We start from the raw sequence: 24,370 nt of genomic DNA, 5'->3' as shown, positions 1-24,370 counted from the left end.
AGGCATAAGCACAGATGCGATGACAGAAGAAAATGGTGCAGTATCATAGATCTTTAATGATCTGATCAAAAATGGAATATAACCAACATACTCTAAGACGAAATAGATTATTATAGCAACCTTAATTCTGCTATTTTATTTTTGAGTGCCCACCTTTCAATTTCTGCATTATTCTAATAACTGAATATGCTGTTTGCAAGGTTCTTTAAAAAGCAGCACATTGATGCACGTAATATTCATCATCACATCTGCAACCTTCAGGTTGAACGCACACATTTCTGCTAGTAGGTGAGGAAGTAATTAGCAACATGAGACACAATTTGCCATAAGGTTTCAGAGAGATTCCTTGACAGCTAAAGAATGGTGGGAACCAAGGTTCTGAAGTTTGGTGTCCAGCTTGTGCGGGGATTTTATTTAATCATTGCAGATTCTTATGCTCATGCGCTCTGGAGACTGACAGATTTTCCCTTGCTTACACTAGCTCAAATTTCATGTTTTCCACTTTATTTCCAGATCCTACTGTTAAGGAGGAGTAATTTCTGAGGCTTGACATGCCATTCCCCTCTAGCAGCTTTTCCTCTTCACATCTCTCAATCTAGTCTGATATGCATCATATTTGAATCAAAGGAGCTACTTGATACCAGCGGCATCACTGAAGATTTCAGTTCCAGTACTTGTTTTAAGTAAGAGAAAAGAATCGCTATCCCTTAGCTGCAGCATGCTCAAGTAATTCTGAAGAGATGGAGCATGCAGGGAACATATATGTAAAAGGGTAACAAGAAGATCAGACACCCTCAGTTCCTCTCAAGATATAATCCTATGCAGTTCAATTGTTACGTATACTTACAAAAGGGAACTATAGGTTCATACAAATTCATTAGAGATTTTAGACATAAAATTTTCATTCTCTTCTGAGAATGTGAAAACTGAACCTTTCAAAACATTTGTAACAAAAGGCAGGCAGATTTTGTGAGAGTAGGTTCTGCTTGAATATATTTGCAGTATAATTCCTGAAAGAAAAGACTGTGATTGATTTAAGAGAGTAAAGTAACTTATCCTTTTATAGCCTTCTTTCCAGGAAAGGCTGAAATGCTTGAAAGGAACATTTTCTAAACAATTTGTCTTCAAGTCATTATTTGAAATATGAATTTTCAATTCTAATATGCAAAATTCTGAACAAGTGAGTAACAGGGTTTTGAGGGAAAGCATTAAACAAGATTAACAATGGAAGGTATTAAGTCTGTCTGTATTAATATTGTTAAAAAATTACCTATCCCAGGTGCATCTCCTTCTTGATACAAAAACTTCAGTGTTTTACTTCCTCCTTTGGCAAAAAATGTATCAAATGCTTCCAGCTGTTAAATCAAAAAGTAAATACTTGTCACTCAAAACACTACACTTTAACACGTCTTTAAGATAATGGAAAAATCATTTGAGTAGACAGCTGTCTTTTTGACAACATGTAATAAAGGTTTTATCCTACACTGTTGTGAGGAATTATAAAACCACCCAATTGATCCTTCAGACACTACTGTTGTTTACTGAACCTACACAGACAGACAGACGACCTAGTTCCTGAACTGTGTATCACTGGTTGAATGTTTACACTCTCAACCAGTGTTGTGGAAACACTGGAAACATTTTGTCATTCATAGAGATCTGTTAGAGATCTGAAACTGGAAATAATCAATCTTAAGAACTTTAGAAGAATACACAGCAGATTTCAATAACATGACATAGCTGGCTACTGCAACTCACTCCCTAAATGTAAAATACTTGTTTGTAAAACAGCAGTAATATCAAATTTTAGAATTTATTTTGGAGACAAGTGCCCACATTTCAAAACCTTTTCATGACAGCAAAGATCTTCCCTGACCTCTAGGGGACCATCAGATATCAGAACCAAGGCAAACAATGCTGCCACATAATTAGCTTCTTGTACCTGTCTTTAAACTGCCGACCCTAAAATGCTACTGGTCTCTGGATAGCTTTCTTGATTTTGCCATGTTAAACATGGCGCTTCAGATGGTATGAATGTGCACATGTATACTAAAACCTGTTTATGTATGGATTACAATTTTGAAAAACAAGCAAAAAATTATAGCTAGAGTTTCCAAAATCTGAATTTCCAAACTTTACTAGGCCAGAGATGTGACACCCAAGTAGACATTATTTTAAAATATTCCTTGGTAAAAACACAGAAAGCTCAAAATAAAAAAGTAGAAGACAAGAAAATTAAATAAAGTACTAAAAGATCAATGACAAAAACATAAAAAAATTCACTTCCATAAAAAGTACTTAAACTTGAGATAAAGAGAAAAATCAAGCTGCAATTTTGGAGCTTAAATGATTTTACAAAGTAGAACAAGATGCAAGTTACCCTTGTGGCTACTGCTTCCACAAATACAGCTTCTATTTCAAGTGCACATTGTACAAATTGTACACATTGTTCTCTGTGAATGCACATACAGCACTTTGCAGATAAATATTAGGTGTCAAAGGCAAATGGTGTGTGTGTGTGTGTGTGTGTGTGTGTGTGTGTGTGTGTGTGTGTCTCAGATATACTGGAATTTTATAACAGACAATTTGTTGAAGGATAGTGTTGACACAGCCCGTGACCTAACATGTATGAATAAACAAGGACTGAAAAATGGAAGATTTCCAACCATAAAGCATGATTTTCCATATAAGTTTTCAAATGGCAAAAATGGCAAAAAGTGGAAAAAATGTCGAAGGTTCCTAAGTATTTGAACCAATTGAACTCTGTGTAGAACAGCCATTTTCCTTTAAGTCAGGGTTACTTCAAACTAAATATTTGAATTATGTTGTTCAAGTAAGTATCTGTAAGCAAATAATAAACAATAAATTGGGAGTGAGACTGTCATATCATAAGAGTCAATGTCACATATTTTGATTAATAATTCAAATTCAACAAATTTACATAAAAGACTTACCGAAGGGTTATCCAAAATCATTTCTTCCACAGTTGTTAAGTCTAAACCTAGCCTGACACTGAGGACTTCAAATATGTATTTATATGAAGCATTAATTTTAGTTTTTCGAAATTCTCTTGCTTCTTTATATCGAGCCTAAAACATCAAACATGTATATAAAAATTGAAAAAAAAGGCTCACAAAGTGGTTGTAATAATAGCCTTCTACGTAAATTGCAACTACTGCTAAACTCTACTGTCTTATAACCTATAAAACTATAAATTTAAGAGGCTAACAGCACAGCTTAGTAAAAATTATTATGGAAACATTGTCAACTCTTCGTATATGTCAAGGAAGAGCAAACATTAGCTATATTACAGCCCAGCTTTTAATGTACGTGTATGTTATATTAACCTTTTTTTCATAATAAGTATTTCAATTTATTGTATCGATACAGAAATGTCACTTAGCAGCTATTTAAAATTGAAGTACTTATACTGAATAAATATTTGCAGGAGATAAGTTGATGCAACTGAATAATCTGCAGTGAAACAAAGCTGTACTCTTCTGTTCTCTTCCTGTATTTTTTTAAAATAAAACCTGAAACTACTGAACATTAGAAAGACTCAATCAGTTTCTAACAGTCAGAATTTAATTTAAAAACCTGAATATAAATTAAAAAGGTTAAAAAAATGCAACAACATTAACTGAATTTAATAAACTCCAAACATTTCAAGATCTAATGTTGAATACTAAACCTGTTTTTCTCTTAAGATTTCTTGCAATGATTGAACTCCACTGGTGCTTCGACGAAACTTAGACAACTTTTGATTTACTGGAAGAGAAGAGTCTTGTAAGGAGGACAAGTTTGCTGTTGGTCGAGCAGGGCCGGATGTGGGTCCAGCATCTTGTGGTGCAGTGAGGTCTGGTGCTGAATCTTCTGGCAGTGTGAGGTCTTGCCCCGAGCTCTCTGTCAGAGTGAGATCGCCCTCAGCATTTTCCCCAGCGCTTGAACTCTCTATATTATCGCTTGGTTCCTCCTCCATTCTGAAATATGAAAATTGCCAACCAGTGAATATTAAAATAATCCATATTTACCAAATCTATCTTTATAAGAAGAATGGTAAGACAGAGGATAAAAACAACACAAATGAGTGCATCTCAGAACTGACTTGCCTGCTATACAAACCTAATATTCTCATCAGATTCTCTTCAAGTCGTTCAGGTAATTGATCAGAAAATGTATATACATGCTTGTTACAAATATCATATTGAAGCCGATTACTGAAATTTAAAAATAATTTACCATATATTTATATTTTTGTCAATATCTTAACTATATTCAGTCAATACGTGATTCCTGAGAAACTGTAAAAAAAAAAACACTGAGGAAAATTAAAAAAAAAAAGTTTATATTTTGATTTGTAAAATATAAACACCTACTCAGCAAATTAAAACACATAAAAGTTTGCACAGATTTCAGGTCTTAAAGCATTTCTCCCTTAAGCACTTACAAATTGTTTTTATACAGAATCCCCCACTATGCATAGCACTCAATACAGATCTTGTTTGCGAGAGTGATGTTGTAAGATTGAGGGTGTGATTAACTTCACTGGAAACATTTAAATTTTATAGTGGCACTATGCATCTATTTAACATGATTTAATTTTATAACATTATAGCATTTTAGAAAAATCAGAATTTTGACATTAAAAACATATCAGGATTAAAGGACAACCACGGCCAGGATTGTGTGGATTCTTAATATAATGCCCCAAAAACCATACTGACTAAGTGTCTTACTACGTTTTACAGAATACATAAGAAATTCCCAGAGCACCAGCATATAAACAACACAAGAAAGATTAAACCCCCTCAGACTATGACTTCCAAAATGGCCTATATCCATGGATGACTGCTCTAAACAGCAGCATGTCATGCCGAAAGCAGCTGCTATCATTTTCTCCCTCCTATTCCACTGCCACATAAATCAAGGAAAACTTTGATTTTTCAATCCCCAAACTGCCACGCATTTCAGGGTGGCATGTAAGCATCTAAGTCTCTCTGCCTTTTCCCACTAGGAGGCTTACTCAACCACCTGCATTTGCTGACTTCTATGAATCCCACTCCTAAATATATATATATAAGATCAAATGTTTTATTCAGTAGCGTCAATTCTACATACAGATTGCACAGCTAGCATTTAGGCACTATAATAATCAGGACAGCTACACCTGAAGGTCCTACCTTGAATCTAATTTTGTTCCTTTCGAAAATAGCTTGTTTAGTCTCACAGTGCAGTTACTATTTATATTATGCTGAATATTTTAAAATATATGCAACGTTAAGGTATGTAATTTAGGAACCTTATCTGGGGTACCTGACAGAAACAAAAGCATGGAGATTGCTATTCTACTCAGAGGAATATTACCATAAACATTAAAAGAAATATCAAGAACTACACACTAATGCCTTAGAACAGCTGCCCACAGGTATGACCATGTGTTATATATATGTATGTATGTATGTACATATATACACACACACTCTTTGAAACTATTGCCAGTCACAGGAGAGAGAGTTAGAACTGAGGCTGACAAAAAGAGTAATATATAACTCTACATTAGCAGCTCTTTATTTTTTTTCCATGACTAGCAAAGTTGCCACAGTTCTGTGGACTTTAGCATGCAAACCATCTCTTGCAGTGGTGGTGTTCTCTTCCCTAAAGGAAAAACATTAAGAAAAATCAACTTAGGAAAGTAATAAATTGAAAACATAAGATCTGAATTAATTAATTCCATGCTGACTGGGCTTCGATGGTATTTTCCTCCTTGAAATTCAGGTGGAGTACACTGCATTTTAATTTCTATGTAATTACCTCTTACATTAATTTACCACTTGAAGTTGTCAGGTGGCAAAAACATCTTTCCCGAAAGCTCAAGTGCGTGATGGAAAGAGGATTTTCCCTTCTTCCTTTAGAAAGCAGTGTACACTGGCATCCTCCCTGATTCTCCAGGCGTCAGGGCTTAAGTTGTCGGGTGGCTCAGCTGAGATCCACCCATTCCTCAAAGTTCTTTGAGGAGAACTCCTGTAGGCTACACCTTGTCTTGAGGATCCAGTCACACAAGACAGCTGGAAACAGAGCCAGGCTTCCAGTACAACAAGGACATATATTTCAAACATGGTGTAAACTAACATAAGGATTCTACTTCCTCCTTGGAGCTCACATCCAAGCTTTAGTAACCTGTCTTCTACAGTGCCAAAAGCCAGCAGTATTTTACTCCCTGGTTCTCACAAGTCTTGACAGATGGATGATCGTCACTCTGTTACCGATGTTTTGGTAACAGCTGGAGGAATGTTACCTGAATTCTCTACATAGGAAATGTGTCTTCTGACGAGATTCAGAAATTGTTATCAATCCTTCTCCTTGTTTCACTAAACAAGCTAGGTTAGAAACAGTCTTATACTGGGCAGAAGATGAATGTTGGGTTTCTTTTAATAGAAGAATGGCAACTATATCCCTTTCAACAGAGTTTTATAAGTGTCTTCTATACCAGGGTCAAACTGAAAGTCATTACATTCAAAAAGCAACAAAACAAACAAACACATTTTCCAACCTGCTGTTTGTCAGACTTCAAACAGTTTAGCAGATGCTGAAGGGCATATCATGGAAGTTTATATTCCTCTTGTATCTTTCATTTCCACCCAGTAGTGAATAAAATAAAAAAAAAGATATATGTAATTTTTGATTATTGATAGATATTGATAGAGAAAAAATGCATGAGTGGTAGACCTTCAATCTGCCCAAGGCAGTTCTAACTTTCCTATTTTTAGATTTTCCATCCTTATACTGAAAACCCAAGTCGAGTGCTTGAATCACAAGAAATATTACCATTTCTTAATACTTTTCACCAAACTCCACACAAAAGACTCCCACATTGCCCAGATAACAGCAACAACAAAAAATCTGTGGCAAAATGCTATAAATATGCTTTCTAGAAAAGAAATGCGTTACCCGAGTCACCAGTAACTACTTGTCGTTTTCACTCCTAACTCTTGTCACTTTCAACCCCAACCCTTCAGAGCAGCAGTAGCAGGGAAGCAGCAGGGAAGCTCGGCGAGGGAACCAAGCCCCTCTTCCCAGCCGCTCAGGAGCTGCCGAGGTTTCCGCCCTCCCCCTCCGTGGAGCAGGCTCCCCGTGGAGACCAGTTAGAGAAAGGCTCGCTAAGCCTTCCAGCTTCAAGTTCGCTAGCTCTCTTCACCAAGCAAAGTAGCGAGGCCAGCCCTAGAGCCCCAGAAACTGCTGCGGAGACACAGCTCCGAGAAGGTGCAGGAAAGGTGGGCGAGAAGGTAGGAAGAAAAGCAGGGCTCACTAGAGTAAAGCACGAGGGTTAGTGACTTCAGTCTCTCCTCCGAAAAGCTGAGCTGCCCTAACCGCCACTTCCCACCGACCTGAGCGCAGCGGCGCCTCGCACGGCGCAACAATCCCCAACGGCCGCCGCGCCCGCGGGACGCAACAATCCCCCACGGCCGCCAGGCAGAGATCCCTCCGCGCCGGCCCGGCGGGCGGGCGGGGGCTCTACCTGCCTGCCGGGACTACGCAGCGCTGCGGAAGGAGCAGCCCAGCGCGAGGCGTGAGGCGCCCAGGGCCGTTAGCGAGCCGCGGTGACGGCTGCGGGGCTATGTTCAGTGCAAATCAATTCACGCGCTTTTTCTCTTAATCTGGGTCCTCATCCCAAATATAGTATCCCTGTGTAGTATAGTAACCCTGCGTAGAGTGTGCATTTTTTCTTCCAGGGCTTCCCCCAACACGCTTTCAACTTTCGCCTATTTACTGCCTACTTTAAAGCTAAAAAACGTAAACCTCGAAAGCAGTCTTGAATACAAAAGAGCTTTATGTAGCTACTTACACAGCTCGGGCTGTAAACACTTGACCCTGGAGGCTTCCCTGTTTCGGGAATTACTTAAAATATCTGCATAATACCATATATCTTTGCGGAACTGTTAGATAGTAAAATAGAGTAATTCTGTACTGGGAAAACCTACGTATTATACACTAAAATGCCCGAGCTGCAGGCATGACTATAAAGTAGGGTGGCATGGAGAGGGACAGGTGCCCTCCAAGACGGGAAGGGCGCTCTGGGACGGCTTGCAGAGCACCGCTCACGGGCTCGCGGCCACCCCAACGTGCTGGGGTGTTTAAGGGAAGTTCACGTAGGCTGAAACGGGGAGACTGAGGGTGTCGGTACCAGCAGGGAGCCCGCAGGGCGGCCGCGCTGCCTCCCCGCCCGCCCGCTCTCGTCGCGCCGCCCCCGGGGGCGGGCGCAGGCGCCTCCGTCCCGGCCCGTGGCGACATGGCGGCCCCGGCGGAGCTGCACGGCCTGAGCGACGATGCCGCGCACGGCGCCTGCTCCGAGCCGGACCCCAGCACCAAGGTGGGCGGCGGGGGGCGCCGCGGCTGCCGCGGGGTCTGCGGGGCGCCCGGGGCCGCTGTGCGGGCAGCTCGGGGTGCGCGGCCCTGCTGCGCGTTGGCAGCGCTAGGAGCGGGCTGCGCTGCAGCGCTTTATTGGTACCCGCTGCATCCTCGGCTGGTTTTGGGGCCAAGGCATCGCTGAGCTTGAAGAAAATTAACCCTCTACCTGTTGTAGCAGTTAAAGGACTGATTTTTAAGAGTCGAGCTTTCGGTAAACTCAACATAAGCTGTGAGGCCTGTTAACCGATGCTTATCAAGCTAGTACACTTGCGTACTAAAGCAGATCACATGTATAACAGGGATCACGTGTATAACCATGATGATTATTTTTTTTTCACCAGGATTTTATACTGCAGCAGACAATGTTAAGAGTAAAGGATCCTAAGAAGTCCCTAGACTTCTATACAAGAGTTCTTGGAATGACGTGAGTGAAAGTGGCATGCTATAATAAGCTTTGTTTGCACTAGTTGGCATATTAATCTAACAACAAAAGATTTCTTCTAGCGTAATTATACTAATTGGTCTAACTGCCTGAACAACACTGGCCCATCAGCTAATGCCAAACTGGCTAGTAAGATAGTCTTTGAGAACTTCATAGCACTGTTAATGTCTAAGCTGCAAATAAATAAAGTTTGCTATGACTAGAATTTTCTTTTTTTCTTAAGTAGTCCTTAATTATCAGCATACAACTTGCTTACTTCTCAGTGACACCAGTTGGCCAGGGCTCCCCTGGTCTGCCTGTGGTCTCACCCTTAGAGACTCACTAGGCCACCTCACCTACCTGCCAGGTAGCACAGCTTGGTATTTGCTAGTGACTGCACACTTACCAGCATACCCGTGCTTGGTCTAGTTCTTGGCACCACAGATACACAGGCCCCCCTCTCTGCCTCCAGTTCCTGCCACTCAGACGCATGCACGTAGAATAGGGTCCCTCACCCAGGAGGATAGTTAGAGGAGAAATTAAGAAGAAGGTAGGATGGAAAGCTCTGTGAGGCACAGGCATGGTGAGGCAAACACGCTGACCAGGCCTGCGCGACCAGTCCCTGTTTGTCCCCGTATCCATCTATTTTTCTCAAGTTAGTTCTTCCCCAAATGACCTAGATACTTTTTCCAACTTTGGTTCTTCCCCTACACATATTTTTATACCTTACTATTGAAAGTATAAATATACTTCATTTAAAGGTATGATGATTATCTTTTTTTTTTTTGTCCTGTTGCGTTCTTAAATTTTATCTGGTGCTGATGAATACATTTGAAAGTAAATCTTCCTTGGTGACATTCATTTTGATTTGGATAGACTTAAGGGTCTGCCTGAGGAAATATGTCCTAATAAGAGTTAGTGGCTACTTCAGACTGAAGCCTTTGTACTAATATTTATGTCTAGCTCTTCAGTGACTTGTAATTTCGCTTTTTAGTATCTAAATCTTCTAATTTTTATAGAACTATAATACATGCTCGAATGCTTCTGCTTGGTGGTTCAAAATGTAGCTATTTAGAAATATGGATTACAATGAGAAAGACAAAAAGGATACAGCAATAATTCTGAAATGGGATATGATCTTGATGCACTTGCTGGCTACCTCTTTTTTTTTCCCCTCCTTCTTTAACTATTCAAAACAAATGTTGCTATTTAGGCTGCTTCAGAAATTTGACTTTCCTAGTATGAAGTTCTCACTCTATTTCCTGGCATATGAAGATAAAAATGACATCCCAAAAGATAAAACTGAGAGAACAGCTTGGACCTTCTCTAGAAAAGCTACGCTTGAACTGACACAGTAAGTATTAATATAATAAGAGACGACATGTACCTAAAGGTGATAAAACTAAATGTAGAAGTCCGTTGGATTTGATACAAAATGTAATAACTCCTGTGAAGACATCCTCATGTCTGTCATATAGCCTTAAAATGTGGCTGAGATCATGTATACTTGGCACGTTTAATTCTTCACTGTCTAGAGCTCTACCAAACTGGTAGGTGAACAGTGGTACAAAAGTGTGAAATAAAACTGAAGCATCTCAATAAAGGATTAACTATTGCTTGCAAAATATGATCAAAGCAAACATTAAGTCAGACAGTTTATACCAACAAGGCAATTTTGTTAGTGTTCAAATCATGGTAATTGATAGAGGTGCAGAGACAGATTCTCATACTACCCACTGTTTAACTCCAGAACCTGCTCATTTCACCTGATGTTCCCCAGTGAGTGGTAAGTCACTGACTCATATGCGGCACAACCTTCTCTGTAGCTTGAAATGAGGTAGGAGCGTCTCTCTGACTCATTCAAATGTGAACGAGACTTCATTAGCTCTAATATCCTATTCCTAAAGCTGTCCATAGGACCTATCATCAGGGAATATATCCTGATAGTTGAGTAAGTGCAGTCAACATGTAAAATTCTCTGCTGGTTCAGAATACCAGATAGTCCTTCTTTAAAGAAGCTACTCCTCCTCCTCAGGAGGATTTAGGACTTGGTCACATCCATGCCTTTTTTTCAATATGCAATTCTTACTCTTACAGCAATTGGGGCACTGAAAATGATGAAAAGCAGTCCTATCACAATGGCAATTCAGATCCCAGAGGATTTGGTAGGTTTCTTGTTTTGTGCGTGTGTTTTCTAAGCTTCATTTTTATTATGATTACGTTCTTCCTTGTTGACTGGGGGGAAACAGAGGTTCAGACATTTAAAAAATAAAAACAAACTGTCAAACATATGTATGATTTCAGTGCAAAGGTTATTGGTAGGTTTTCTTTTTTTGAGAAAGAGTGGATAAAAATTCTCAACTTGCATGACTGAGGAAGTGTTCTTAGTAGATTATTTCGAAGAAATGGTACTAGTCCTAGTAAGGAAGGGAGCTTCTGTGCTGTCCTCCTTTGCTCTTCTTTCAGCATATTCTCTGAAAGATCATGAAAATTTGTAAATAAACATATTTCAGAAAAATGAGTAGTTTTATATAAAGAACTTAATCTTTTGGCAAGCAAATACATGCTGTCACTCAATGAAAGCTTGTAACTACACTTGCATATTGGATTATTATAATATTTAGGTTGATTTAAGTTTGGATTTCTATTTTTAGTATGCTAGCTACCCGTTTTGAGACTGAAGGAGAGTTCTGTTCACATGCATGACTGAGAGTAGCATGTGTGTGGCAAGATAGAGAGTAATTCTGTGATTTGTTATTTTGAGCCTTTGAAAGGTCACGTAAGAAATAAATTTCAAACTACATCTAGCGACTTGACATTTAAAGCTTCTGAATTGATCTGTAAGCTGAGGCCTTGAGCAGTGCTAATGTTAGTCTCTACTAATACAGCATTAATGATTAAAATCCTTGTAATGTTGAATTGAACAAATGCAAAGAAATCCTGTTACATGGATATGCTTCAAGAAAGGCAGTACAGACAAAAAAAATGATTGAATTTTTTTTTTCATATTCCATATAATATTCTCATATCTTTTAACCTTTTTTAAGGCATAATCAAAAAGCAAACTTTCTAACATTAATTCCTAAAATGCTGTTCTTTCTGAAAATAATGTTTTTCTCAGGTAGATCTTTTTTGATGTGACTGATGCCATGTAAACCTTTTGCACAATATGAAATGTTAAGCATCCTTTTTTTCCTAGAACACCCAGCAGTACTTAGAGTGTGCTTCATTGTTTTTTACCCTGCTGCACAGGACACATTGGAATTGCTGTCCCTGATGTCAACAAAGCCTGTAAGAGGTTTGAAGAACTGGGAGTGAAATTTGTGAAGAAACCAGACGATGGTAAGTCTTAATCAGAAATTAAGCCTTGTTTGAAAAATGTTTGCAAACTTGTTTGCAAAGTGTGAAAATGCAATTTTAAAATTCCTTCTTTTTAATGTACTCTGCTTTTTAAGAGGAAACTTTCTAATAGTCATCTCGCCATTTAAAATATACTAAAACCAATTGGCCCTACTCCCTCTTGCCCAGCGGGGAAAACTGATAGTAGAGAGATCTCAGTAACTGCAATTAATTGGCCTAGCTACATACATTCTGTATTTAGTTTGATCTTCACTAAAATTCATGTGCTATGTTGATGTCTTGCTTTACTATATATAATACTGTCTAGAGTTATTACAGAATTTCCTCTGTCATTGGCCAGTTCACACATTTAACATTTGTTTGGCTGTTTTCATGTTAAAGTAAAATGACTTGGAAGATATAACTTCCCAGACTCGTTAAAAGTGAATTACCTTTCAAACAATTCTTTTTGTTAGTTTCTTTAATTTTTCTAAAACCGACTTTTTAGTCATTATTATTCTAACTGTTATGTCTGCTTTGTTATGATACAGATAAATGAGGATATTTCTATTTGACTTGTATAACTTTTTATCAAAAATGCTTGATGCACAATTAAAATAGTTACTAGAGAGTGCATAAATAGTGTCTTTGTCTAATCTAAAATGTGGAAATTGGTGGTGAAAAGTCTTGCGCTGTTCTACTGGATTCTCCTTCAAGAAGAGACATCTTGATAGTTTTATTATCGATGCATTCCAAAACAGGCATTTAACACCTAGCAGCACACAGATCTGTGGTTCTCCTTCCTTCTGGCTATACAAACTGGATTGCTGTCTGTACTAATAATTTTAGATAGAACAGGTAGCTTCAGCTTACAGATGTTTGAATTGATCTTTAGATCCCTTGTTAGAGGGATCTAACATGCCCATCTCTCAAGATTCACAGTGCATAGGCAGAAGATTTGTTTCCATCAAAAAAAGTAGTATCTTAAAGTGACTTTATGGTTTTACTGAGATTAAGTATTGATTAAACAAAGATCTAATGCTAATTAAAAGCTAATTTAACCAGTTTCCCAACTAATTTGTCTAGATTTACTCTAATTCTTGTAGCAGCTAAAAGCAGAAGTTGTGTTTTGCTTTTACGGTAGTAGTCATATTCAGATTAAGAACCATTCATGTAGCTTTACATTTTTTTTCTTTTTTTTTTCTCTCCCTGTCCTTACAGGTAAAATGAAAGGACTTGCATTTATTCAGGATCCTGATGGCTACTGGATTGAGATTTTGAATCCTAACCACATGGTGACTCTCACTTAGTTCTAAAAGAAGTATCCTGTAAGAGATGCACACTGTCAATCCCCTGGAGCAAATCTGTAACAGCATTTGTGAAATTCTCACTTGATTGAGAAGAATCAATTGTGTTCAGAGTCTCCACCAAACTATGCCCTGGAACCTCAGTGAACTTGAATTCCCTTTTGTTGTCCTGTGATGCCACTACCTTTTGCTTCCAATTAGGAAAATTCAACCAGCTGGCTTTTAGAAGTGCCCTTACAGAGATTCAATGTTAATTTTATACTTCACTGAACACTCTCACAAGATATGTGACCAGAAGTTCACTGCATTTCACACTGTTTAGATCTAAACTAACGAAAACCTCCTCTAAGACCAAAAATATCTGGTTCATATTTTTTGATTTGATGAAATTCAGGGCTGTGTTAAACTTCTGTGCTCTGTAGAGTTTGGTGTTAGGAATTTCATGAAAAACAGCATCTGCAGTATAAGTTTATTAGTAGCAGGCCTTTTGATTTGCCCGCCCCAAGATGAGTAACTGTTACAGAAAATACACTAATAGATAACAGGAAAACATGTAACATTTATATCCATTGTAGGAGTCAGTTCATCTTACACTGTTGCACTTGTTACAAACAGTGTAATATGTGTCCAGTTTTAATGCACTGCTACTAGCAACAACAAAAAGCCCTTGTCTTGATTTATTGTGGTTCAGGTAGCACTTACTCCTGTCGAGTGAAGTTTTCAGTGATGTCACTGTTGAATAGTGTAATGGCATTGCAGCTCATTTCCAAATAAAGCATTGATGAAAACAACAAAATTACCCTTAAAGCAGTATAACATGTTGCTTTCCTGGTTAATGAATTTTGGATAACACAAAGGCTACTTACTTTGGTTCGTGAATCGTTTTTGAAAGGAAACCCGGCAATAAAACCTAGCACTTGGAAATAAGTAAACTATTAGTGTGCTTGATGCTGCTCACAGCTGCCAAAAAAAACCTGTAAACTCATGAGAAGGTAATCTTTGTTTTTTGTCATATGAAACAACATTGATACTTAAGTTGTTCCTTATAGAATGTTTTCTAGATGGCCTCTGCTTAAGCGAATGCTGTGCTTTAGATGATGCTTTGTTGGAGTCTCATACAACAGACTCTTTTTTTCTTTGTGCATGTATACCAACTTTGCTTTTTCTACAAGGGTAAACACTGATCCACATTTGAATTTTTTATTTTCCTCCTCCTGCCCTTCTAGTACTAATAGACCTCTCCTGTTCCCTATCTTGTTCCTGTGAGGTTGTCTCCTCCCATGCATGTTAAGATACTTTGTTAGGGACAATACAGTTGTCCTCACTGTTGGCTGTGATGGGAGATCTGGGGAGTTGGGCTGTGTGAGTTGCCACCATATGGTCTCACTGTCATCTTCCTCCAACTGTGGCACTCTCCCACTCACCCACCCAGCAGGCTGATTCATTTCTCAGAAATGGCAATTATTTTCTTGAACCTTTATTGAAGGCTGGGTTAAATTTTATGCCAATTTATTAAACAGAACTGAGGAGCCAGTTCTGGGGCCCTCAGCTTCCACAGGAATTAATTAGGGCTGGCTTCTCTTAACAGCAATTTAGGTTGATTCAGCTGAGTCATGAAACCTCAGCTTCTTTGAAAAAGGTGGACAGCATTGGAAAGAACTACAGAGCACCAAGTGAGAGAGCTTCAACGCCAGATGAATGTTGTAGCATAGCTTTGGCATGATTTGTCCTTTGAAGCTTTGTAGGCAGTAGGAAAAACGCCCAGAAGAATGAGAGCTACAGCAGTGAGACAGAGCACTGGGTTGCAAATAATGTGCATTTTGATGTCTAAACTGTGGTTTTACATACATTGCACATGTTCCAAAATAGAAATTTAAAATGAAGTACAGCTGAACTGAAACAGAAGTGCTAACTGCAGTTTCTTACCATTCAGCATCTTGCATTAGGTTGTGCACAGGGGGAAGACCTTCAGACTGATACTGGTTGTTGCCTGAAGTTTTCTTCAGGTTCTCTAAATAAAGCCTTGGCACATCACAAGCATCTAACTTTAGGAGAAGAGATCTTGTTTCCTCTACATTGTTCTTTTATGATGTTCCACTAGGTACAGGTGTGACTGGAAGCGCTATTGACACAATTGTGTGGAATCCAGTAATTAAAGGCGCGATAGCTCAGGAACGGGGTGAGAGCCAGGGCATGTGCAGGGGACAAAAGGCCGTAGCAGGTTCTCTGCTTCTGACATAAAACCTGCTCTGAACATGTTTGCTAAGAACCTTTGATTTTTATGTACGTGGCGAAGCTTTACACTGCGGCAGAAGACGACGCAGTAGATGGCAAAGGCAGCGACACGCAGCGCCAGGAAACAGCCGGCTGCCCGCCCACGTCAGCACGCAGGGGGACGGCGGCCGTTGCTACGTGACGTCAGCGCGCCGGTGGACGTAGCGAGGGCGGCGGGCGGAGGGCGGCGGCCTTGGCGCCGGTGAGTCCCGTGCTGGGGTCGTTGCCGGTGGCACCGCGTGCGGGGCCGGGGCCTTCCTGTGGGGCGGGCGCAGCCCGCGGCTCCCGGGCGGTTCGGGCACGGCGGGCAGCGCTCACGGGCCGCCGCGGCCTCGGGGCGGTGGCAGGGAGCGGGCGGCGCGGGGTCGACGTGGGGCGCAGAGACGGGGGGTTCCCCCGAGAGGGGCGGGTGGCGGCGGGCGCCGCTCTCTGGGCCCAGGAGGCTCCGGCGCGCGGTGTCGTCGCGCGGCGCGAGCAGCTCCCGGGGAAAGGCGCCGCTGGCCGCGCGTGCCCCCCTCGCGCGGCCCGTGTCGTCCCGTCCCCTCGCGCGGCCCGTGTCGTCCCGTCCCCCCCCGCGCCTCCCCGGCGCCTTTTGCAGTGCGGCGGAGCCGCGTTTTGGTATTTGGTTGTGCAGAAACAGCGAGCCCAGGGTTGGGGCGGCTTTGCCTGGGGTCCTCCCGCAGCTGCGCGCTCCTATGGTCGGCCGTGATTGCTTTCCACAGGCGAGCAAGTGGCGCGTTATCAGATACAAGGCATTATTTTTATTTTGTTTTCAAGTTTTGAGTTGATTCTGCTCTCCCTGCCGACATATCTGATGTACTCTCCAGTTATAAATCAGTAAACCTGGGGTGTGAAGCATGCTGTTCTGTTGTAGTGTGTTCCCTGCTACTTACCTAAAACAAATAGGCAAGAGTTTTCCCGAGTTACTCCTGAAGGTGTTTTAATAACACATGCCCATTTAATGACACACATTGTGTATGGGAACACATAGACATAAATGGCCCTATTAATTCCCCAAAAACACATTTATTAAGAGATTGTCTTTGTGGGACACAATTAGCTGGATTCAAGTGTGAAATCTACTAAGAATATTTCTTCTTCCTCCTCTTTCTTTCCCCTTTTTTACTTTCTTAAACATATACCTTAAAGAAATTAGACCTCTTTTATTAGATGATTTGTAGGTGTCATCTGTTTAGTAATTTAAATGTGGTTTACTTTTCCTGCTAGCAGGTATAAGAATATCAGTAGTTATATGTATTGAGAGACAATAATTTGGATATGTATTTAAATGTGTAATGCTTCTATTTCTGTGTTTTCTCCCTTATAGTTTTGTTTTCCTGTGCTTAAGATTAAAAGATTACACTGGAGAAAAATCAGCAACTGCCTTAAGTAGTGGTGCAGAGAATGGTGATCTTAAATTGGACACAAGCACTTACCAAGCTTTGCATGCTTGGGAGATAAAATGTGTGATATAGTTTTCATAGAGCTTGTTTTCTGAAGAGGTTCATGACAGAGTATAGTGTGGTCAGGGGGATGATGTTTTAGCTAGAGGGACAACCAGAGTAAAATTTTTGGGTCTTACTATGAACAATTCATTTTCAAGATCCTATTGTCTTTTGTGATTATTTTTTTTTTTAAAAAAAGTCACAATTAAATAGTGACTGTTGAAAAAACATACTCAAGTGATATAGTCTAATGTTTAATATTTTCTGACAGAATGAAAGGATATAAAAATATTTTCAAAAAAAATCTGAGAAACATGCATCTCAAAGAATCAATTTTGCCATAGTCTGCATACCCCCTGTTTTTGGTGCTATATTTCTTGTGCATTTTTTTTCAGGAATATGGTACATCTGTTGCTGTGCAGCTGGATGTTGCTGAATAACACTTCCATGAGATTGCTCTTCAATCTTTCAGCTGTTCAGAATGGCAAAGAACCCTAATTTTCAGGAAGTTGCTCATCAGCCCACAGGCTACATCCACTATAGATCTTCAGACAGCTTTACTGGTAAGCAGGCAAAAATATCTTTTAATTTAGGCTTTAGTTATATGCCATTTTTGCATGCCATGATGGATCAGGTGCAATAATACTGATTTTAAATATCATCTAAACACATCATCTAAACTCCACTGTATGATCCTATGCCCAGCTAACCTTAGTTTTGCTGTCCTATTGGAGGAATATGTCTTGGAGCAAAATGTAAAATGTTAACTGCAGTGCTGAAGTAATTGGAATATATTTGCAGATGAGCTCTATGTTTGTTTCTGTGTGCTTTAAGTCAAAATGCTTTAGTTTATAATTCTGTCATGAAATGGTGTGGTAAATAGAATGATGAGTTTTTATTTCATTACTTTCACACAGAAGGGTTGGAGGTGAGAGTTAATTCAGGGGAATTATTTTGGGCAATAGTGTTTGCTTGAAGTTCTACAACTTTTACAAAGATAATTAATCCATGTAGCAGGAGTTTATTATTGGACACTAAATAGGAGCAGTTTTTTTCTTAGGCATGCAGACATCGATATTAACATGATGTCAAGATTTAACTTTTAATTAAAAATTAGACTTTCTTTTTTGTTTTGAGCTTACAGTGTGTACTGTAGAGTTCTCCTACAGACTGATGCCAGTAATACCATTTGTGTAACATTTTAGTTTAGTTGGCTTGTTTGAACATCTCCTTGAAGCAGGTATTAGTGGGAGTCATTCATATATAACTTGTGGCAAATCAAAGCCTTGCTGTATTTTAGATTTTAGGTCTTTTATAGTGGCAAGGGAAACTTTTCCATTCTCTCTGTGATGTTTTGGCAATTTCATAAATGAGAGAACTTTTTTTTTTTTTCAAATACTGTAATGCTTTGTTAAGGAAGTGTCTAAACTGGAAAGTTAGAGATCCTTGAGAACTGCAGAGTTAATAGTCGAAAAATACAAGTAAGCTTTCTGTGTAAGGATTGAGTGAAATGTTGTTTGTTTTTTTAAGTGCTTCTTTTTTAAGCTAGGGAAGTATTCATAAAAATTCAGTATGTTTATTTCTTATGAGCCTTCCAAGGCTTTTTCAAGACTTTTTCTCTCTCTAATACTATCATCCTATTGTATATGATAGCTAGCTGTCTTGGGTAGGATTATGAAAAAGTTTAGGATTTCATAGAACAAAGAATTAGAGGTGTTTATAGGGAAGTAAAAGAGTGGGAAAATAAATCTTAGAACAGAAATATTCTTTAAGTCTTCAGGAGTATTATTTGACTTGTGCTTCAGGGCTGAAGCTCAGGACTAAGACCCTTTTGCTGGTATTTTGTTGGTATTATTAGATTAGAATAAACTACAGAGATTTGTAATCAAATGAGAAATGTTATTGCTTCTTGTTTTCTAAGGCCCCAATTAAAAACAATAAAAGAGGAACAAACATTTCTAATGAAACATTATTGCACATCAGTCCTTTTGTCAGTTGTGAAACTGAAAGAAGTGACCAGGCACTAGTTTAATGGGGTTATGTGAAATCATAATACTGGTCATTTTACTTAGTATTTGGATTTACATGAATAAACTTTAAAATTCTTCACTAATTTGATTAAAAACTTCAATCTGAGCAGTTGTTGTTATTAGAACATACTTTTTTTTTTCCCGCTTTCTGCTGCATTTTTCAGTTGTGGTCAACTTTATTATGCTGTTGCTCCTGTGCTAAGGTTCTGACAGAGTCCAAGTATTTGCTCACTTTTTTTTTTTTGTCTGTGTGCGTATTGAAATAACTACAAAAAAAGCCCTATGCTTCCTGAGATGTTGAGTTAGTATACCAAAGCTTATATAAGAACAAATTATTTCTTCGTATAGAAAGGACATGAGTATATCCACTGCAAAGCATGCAATTGATTTGAAACAGTGTTATGTTTGTGCAGTAGCCTTCCTGTCCCTCTTCCTGTGTCTAGGGTGTCTATGGTTATAGCAATTGTATTAAAAACAATAAAAAGAGTGTTTTGGTGTGATTTATATTAAAAAAAAATCAAAAACTTCAAAGACTTTTTTTTTTAAAGTAATGTTTTTCAAAATATTGAAAGTCCTATTCAAGGGCTTTCCAGGCTGCTCAGAACCATCATGATTCCTTTTTCTAGAACAATCAGAAATTTAAGAAAATTATACTCAAGACAATCCCTATGCATAATTCAGACAAAATCTGTGTCATTTTGATAGGTACAAACTGGATGATAAAGGATGGAAGTGTTTCAAGGACATGAGGTTAACTGCTCTATTTTTATAATCCAGACTTACTTCATAAAGTTCTGAATTCTGGCATTGTCTGTCTACTTTCTAATTTGTTTTTGATATGTTATTTTAAAAGTTTCAGTAGGGCCATCAGCTATATAAACATTTTTTCCACTCATCTTTTGTTTACAGATTTCCAGAGTACTCATGAACAATTTCCTAAATTCCTTATTTTGCGTCTGGTACAAAAGCAACTTTTTGATGTTTCCTTGGATCAGTGCTCTTTTTCAGAGAACTCTCTGTAGTGATAGTTCAAATTTGGGAAAGCATAAGGGAGTGCACAGGACCGGATGTGAGCTTAGTACTGATTTCTTGCACTTCTGATCTGGGAGTTATTGAGTAAACATTTCACTGATTTTGCTGCTATTGCAGCATTTTCTGGATTGTATTTTTTTTTTGTATGTTGTGACATCTTTTAGATTACTTACTAAACAGGCAAGCAGAAGAAGCAATCCATTATGATGAGAAACCATGAGGACTAATTTACTCTCTTGTCAGGATAAAAGGATTCCTTTATACAGTAACCTGTGTTTGTTATAGTCTGACTGCTTCTAGTATCTGTAATGTCCACATGGGCAAGTGACTCTTCATTCAAATAGTGGAGACAGCCTGAGGAAAGCTGAATTCTGTTCCATTAGTGGTGTGGCCTGTATTATCAGTTTAGTTCGTTGTATCAATCTTTATTTTCTATTTCTATCATTTCTCTGAGTGGTTTAATTTTAACTTCTCTGGCTGCATTGCTGCAGCCTCTTAATTTCAGATCGAGCATTTCTAGGTATTATGGAAGTATAAATAATATTTAACTCCATATACATTTCAGGCTTTTCTGAGGAAGCAGAGGTAACTGGAAACAGCTGTGTATTTTCTGGTTACACTTTATATATAGCTAAACAAATGCATTCATCTTATACACTTTATATATAGCTTAATAAATGCATTCCTCATTAATATTTCCTTCTGAAGATGTATGTTAGGTATTTACAGGGTATGATTTTCATCCTTTTACTGTTTTTTTGGCATGCTATCTTTCTTGAGTGCACACCCATTTTTGAAAGGTGGTTGGCTTGTGAGGTACAGAAAGTGTTTGAAAGCATAGTTGAGTAGTTATCGGAAAAAGCTACCCTCATTTTATTTAAAAGTAAACTGTAGTATAAGAAGTATAAGTAACTGAATTAAGGCTTTAATTGTGCTGTGGGTGCTCTTGATAGTGAAACTGCATACTGTCTTAGGGACAAAAATAAACTAATTCAAACCAAGAAAGAAGAAATTAAGAAATTAAGAAATTTCCAAATAATTTCATAGAAGATATGAATAGCACATTCATCTGTATTGTAAATCAGTGAAGTGTGTTATGTAATGACACAGAGGTATTTGTTATTTTATTTCCCTCAATATATGAGCAAACAAGAAGATACCAAGAAAACTGAGTAAAAAGAGTCAAAGAAAATCCCTCTACATTATAAAGGCTTGCTCTTTGGCAAAGCTTGTCCATTAATTAATAGAAGTCATCATGAGTTCTGGAAAGTTAATTGGAATTCTGCAAGTACAACTTTGATTTTTTTTTTTTTTTTTTTTTTTTTTTTTGCTTGTCACTGATTAAAAAAAATAGTAGAGATCTCAGGGTAAAGATTGATTAGATTATCTGTCTGTAATGTATGAGCATTTTAATTCAGGCAAATTGTTTTAGTGGCAATTTCATTTAAATTCTTTATTCTTTTTGTTGGAAGCTTTTTGTTTAGAAAAAATGGTTTGGCTAGGGTAGTGAGGCATTGGGATTCTCTGAAATATTTGCTGTTGATGCAAACAGTATTGGGTCATGTTGTAACTGAATTTTAATAGAAAAAGGCTTTGTTTCATTTTCCTTGGGATATATTGGTATTTACGTATTCATCTATTTTCCTAGTTGCAATTTGATCTTCGCCATTTTTAAATGTATGTGCCTTATTAGTGCTGATGATTTTCTTTTTTCCCTTTAGGCTACCAATATAACCATCCCTCCAAGATGAGTAACAGCCACCCACTCCGCCCTTACACAGCCGTGGGGGAGATCGACCACGTCCACATTCTGTCAGAGCACATTGGCGCGCTAATGAACGGGGAGGAATACAGCGATGTTACCTTCATTGTAGAAAAGAAACGTTTTCCAGCACATAGGGTGATCCTGGCTGCTAGATGCCATTATTTCAGGTGGAGTATAGCTTTTTGTCAGGCAGGCAAGAAATTTTCATGCAGATAAGATAAACGTTGTTTCTGTATGAACTTTTCAATGTGTAATCATCTGTCTGTTGAGTGTGACCTTTTCTTCATGAATGTTTCTCCCCCCCCCCGCCCCGCCCATCAAATCATTGTGTTTGGATATAAAAAGATAAATACCATGTCATGATGTTGTTCTTTTGACCTTCATTAAATTGGACTTTGAAGGTAGTATTTCTCTAGAATTTGTGAAACTAACTTCAGAACAAAAAAAATCTGCTATAAAACTTTTGTGATTTTTCAGAATTTGGCTGTATTCTTCTGTGGAACATGTTAGTTGAAAAGCTTAATTTGACACATTGAAAATGAGCATTTGAAAACTAAGGATAATACTAATCTAGCTTTTTTTTTTTTTTGATTATTACTTCTCTTGAGAGCTGGACATTTTGACTCCGAATGTAATTAATGACACTTCTTGGTAGTACTCTACAAGTTAATTTTGTTAGAGGGATAAACTATTAATTAAGCTAGGATATGAATGTAAATTGTGTTCAAACCACTTATCGTGCTTTAAAAATAGGTCACTGGTATGTTGATTTTTCTCTGGATTTGGCACTTCAGCGGGGTTGCTATGAGCTGATTTTAGAGTAAGAAATAGAGGATCAACAGTCCTGAGATTTACTAAACTGCCACCGTTGTTATGGTGATGGACAGGTTGTTTCATGTGTGTTCTGAAAGGTTTTAGCATTGGGTGTTTTTGTTGTTTCTGTGTTTTGGTGGGGGTGTGTGGTTTGGTGCTTTCAGTGAGGAAGAAGAAAAAGTACCAGGATGCTATATGACCTTCTGCTTTTTAAACTATTCTTCTAAGAAGAGATGGAGCACTTTTTCTGTGGGATGATAAATTAGGAATTCAGTCCTATGCAACTGCTTTCAGAGCAGACCTGCAGTTTAAATATTAAGCGTAGGAGTTTTTCCTTTTATAATTTCCTAAACTCTCTCTTTCATGTTTTATGTGTGCTCATGTTTTTACTGCCGTAATTTCTTTCTTCTTCTTCTTTTTTTTTTTTTTTTTTTTTTTTTTTTTTTTGAATAGAGCGCTATTGTACGGTGGAATGAGAGAATCTCAGCCTGAAGCAGAAATTCCTCTTCAGGACACTACTGCAGAAGCATTTACAATGCTGCTGAAATATATTTACACTGGTCGTGCCACACTACGAGATGAGAAAGAGGAGGTTCTCCTAGACTTCCTAAGCCTAGCACATAAATATGGCTTTCCAGAACTGGAGGATTCCACATCTGAGTATCTTTGCACCATACTCAATATTCAGAATGTTTGTATGACCTTTGATGTTGCCAGTCTTTATTCGCTTCCCAAATTAACTTGTATGTGCTGTATGTTCATGGATAGAAATGCTCAAGAGGTGCTGTCCAGTGAAGGCTTCCTATCACTCTCTAAGGTATATCTTTCTTTTTTTCTTTTTTTTTTTTTGTCAGCAATGTTAATTTTAGTCTCTTTTAGCTCCATAATAAACTACTAATGCTGGCATAAAATGAGAGTTTACAGATTTGTAAACAGATATCCTTTTATATTAATAAACCTGGCAGTTGGAAATACTCAATAAAACAAGGAGAAATGCAAATCCTAGTGGTCCATTCTGTACATTTTAGGTATTCAATTCCCAACTGTCAGTATAGTTAAATATGTTAAATCTAATAGGTAGTAATGTGGGAGTGGACCACCTAATCTTTTTTTTTTTTTCTTGTTTGATCTGTCCTTAATGTAATACTTGGTTTCTGAAAACTGGGCAGTAGATATATAACAAGACTTGAAAAAATAGCAGAAGATACCTTATTCTGTTTACTTCTTGGTGTGTGCTGCTTCTGTGTAGGGTGCCTTTCTGCAGTGTGAGCTAAAGCATCTGGGAGATTGCTGTGATTTATGCTCATTGCTGATTGTTGTCATGTTCCAAAGTCATGAAACATGGGGGCATTACAGGGTTTGGGGGATCCTTTGGTGTGTTTTCTGTTAGCATGTGTAAATATTTGTGCAGCAGAGTTGTATGTCATGGAAATTTTTCAGTCACTCTGAAATGAACCTTGTTGAGCTGCATACAGTACTGACAAAGTGTTTTCGCATGGTGTGCATGTGAAGCAGCCTCACACCTTGAATGATTGTTT

At 38.4% G+C, this 24,370-nt stretch overlaps 3 protein-coding genes across 3 annotated transcripts in view; 2 read left to right on the top strand and 1 right to left on the bottom strand.

Moving 5' to 3' along the window:
- Nucleotides 1-3,979, bottom strand: part of DNAH8 (dynein axonemal heavy chain 8) — a 107,524-nt gene extending 103,545 nt beyond the window's left edge. Inside the window, exons 1-3 of the mRNA XM_088524248.1 lie at nucleotides 3,692-3,979; nucleotides 2,955-3,089; nucleotides 1,271-1,355 (exon numbers count right to left, since the gene is read on the bottom strand). Of these exons, the coding sequence (XP_088380374.1) occupies nucleotides 1,271-1,355; nucleotides 2,955-3,089; nucleotides 3,692-3,979 (508 nt within the window). The remainder of the gene's footprint in view (nucleotides 1-1,270; nucleotides 1,356-2,954; nucleotides 3,090-3,691) is intronic.
- Nucleotides 3,980-8,273: 4,294 nt separating this feature from the next.
- Nucleotides 8,274-13,791, top strand: GLO1 (glyoxalase I). Its single transcript, XM_088524242.1, has 6 exons — nucleotides 8,274-8,368; nucleotides 8,748-8,830; nucleotides 10,041-10,181; nucleotides 10,925-10,992; nucleotides 12,080-12,169; nucleotides 13,388-13,791. Exons 1-6 carry the CDS (start codon nucleotides 8,288-8,290, stop codon nucleotides 13,474-13,476), a joined length of 552 nt encoding a protein of 183 aa, XP_088380368.1. The 5' UTR covers nucleotides 8,274-8,287; the 3' UTR covers nucleotides 13,477-13,791.
- A 3,167-nt stretch (nucleotides 13,792-16,958) lies between these two features.
- Nucleotides 16,959-24,370, top strand: part of BTBD9 (BTB domain containing 9) — a 108,037-nt gene continuing 100,625 nt past the window's right edge. Inside the window, exons 1-4 of the mRNA XM_088524256.1 lie at nucleotides 16,959-16,977; nucleotides 17,588-17,755; nucleotides 21,976-22,186; nucleotides 23,286-23,649. Coding sequence (XP_088380382.1) covers nucleotides 17,674-17,755; nucleotides 21,976-22,186; nucleotides 23,286-23,649 — 657 coding nt within the window. The 5' untranslated portion in view covers nucleotides 16,959-16,977; nucleotides 17,588-17,673. The remainder of the gene's footprint in view (nucleotides 16,978-17,587; nucleotides 17,756-21,975; nucleotides 22,187-23,285; nucleotides 23,650-24,370) is intronic.

This window comes from Tinamus guttatus, unplaced genomic scaffold, assembly GCF_059628265.1.
Source record: "Tinamus guttatus ecotype Peru unplaced genomic scaffold, ASM5962826v1 Tinamus_guttatus_pri_ptg000208l, whole genome shotgun sequence".
Classification (NCBI taxonomy): Eukaryota; Metazoa; Chordata; class Aves; order Tinamiformes; family Tinamidae; genus Tinamus; species Tinamus guttatus.
Note: the sequence above shows the minus strand (reverse complement) of the source record. Positions and strands in the feature narration are given on the sequence as shown.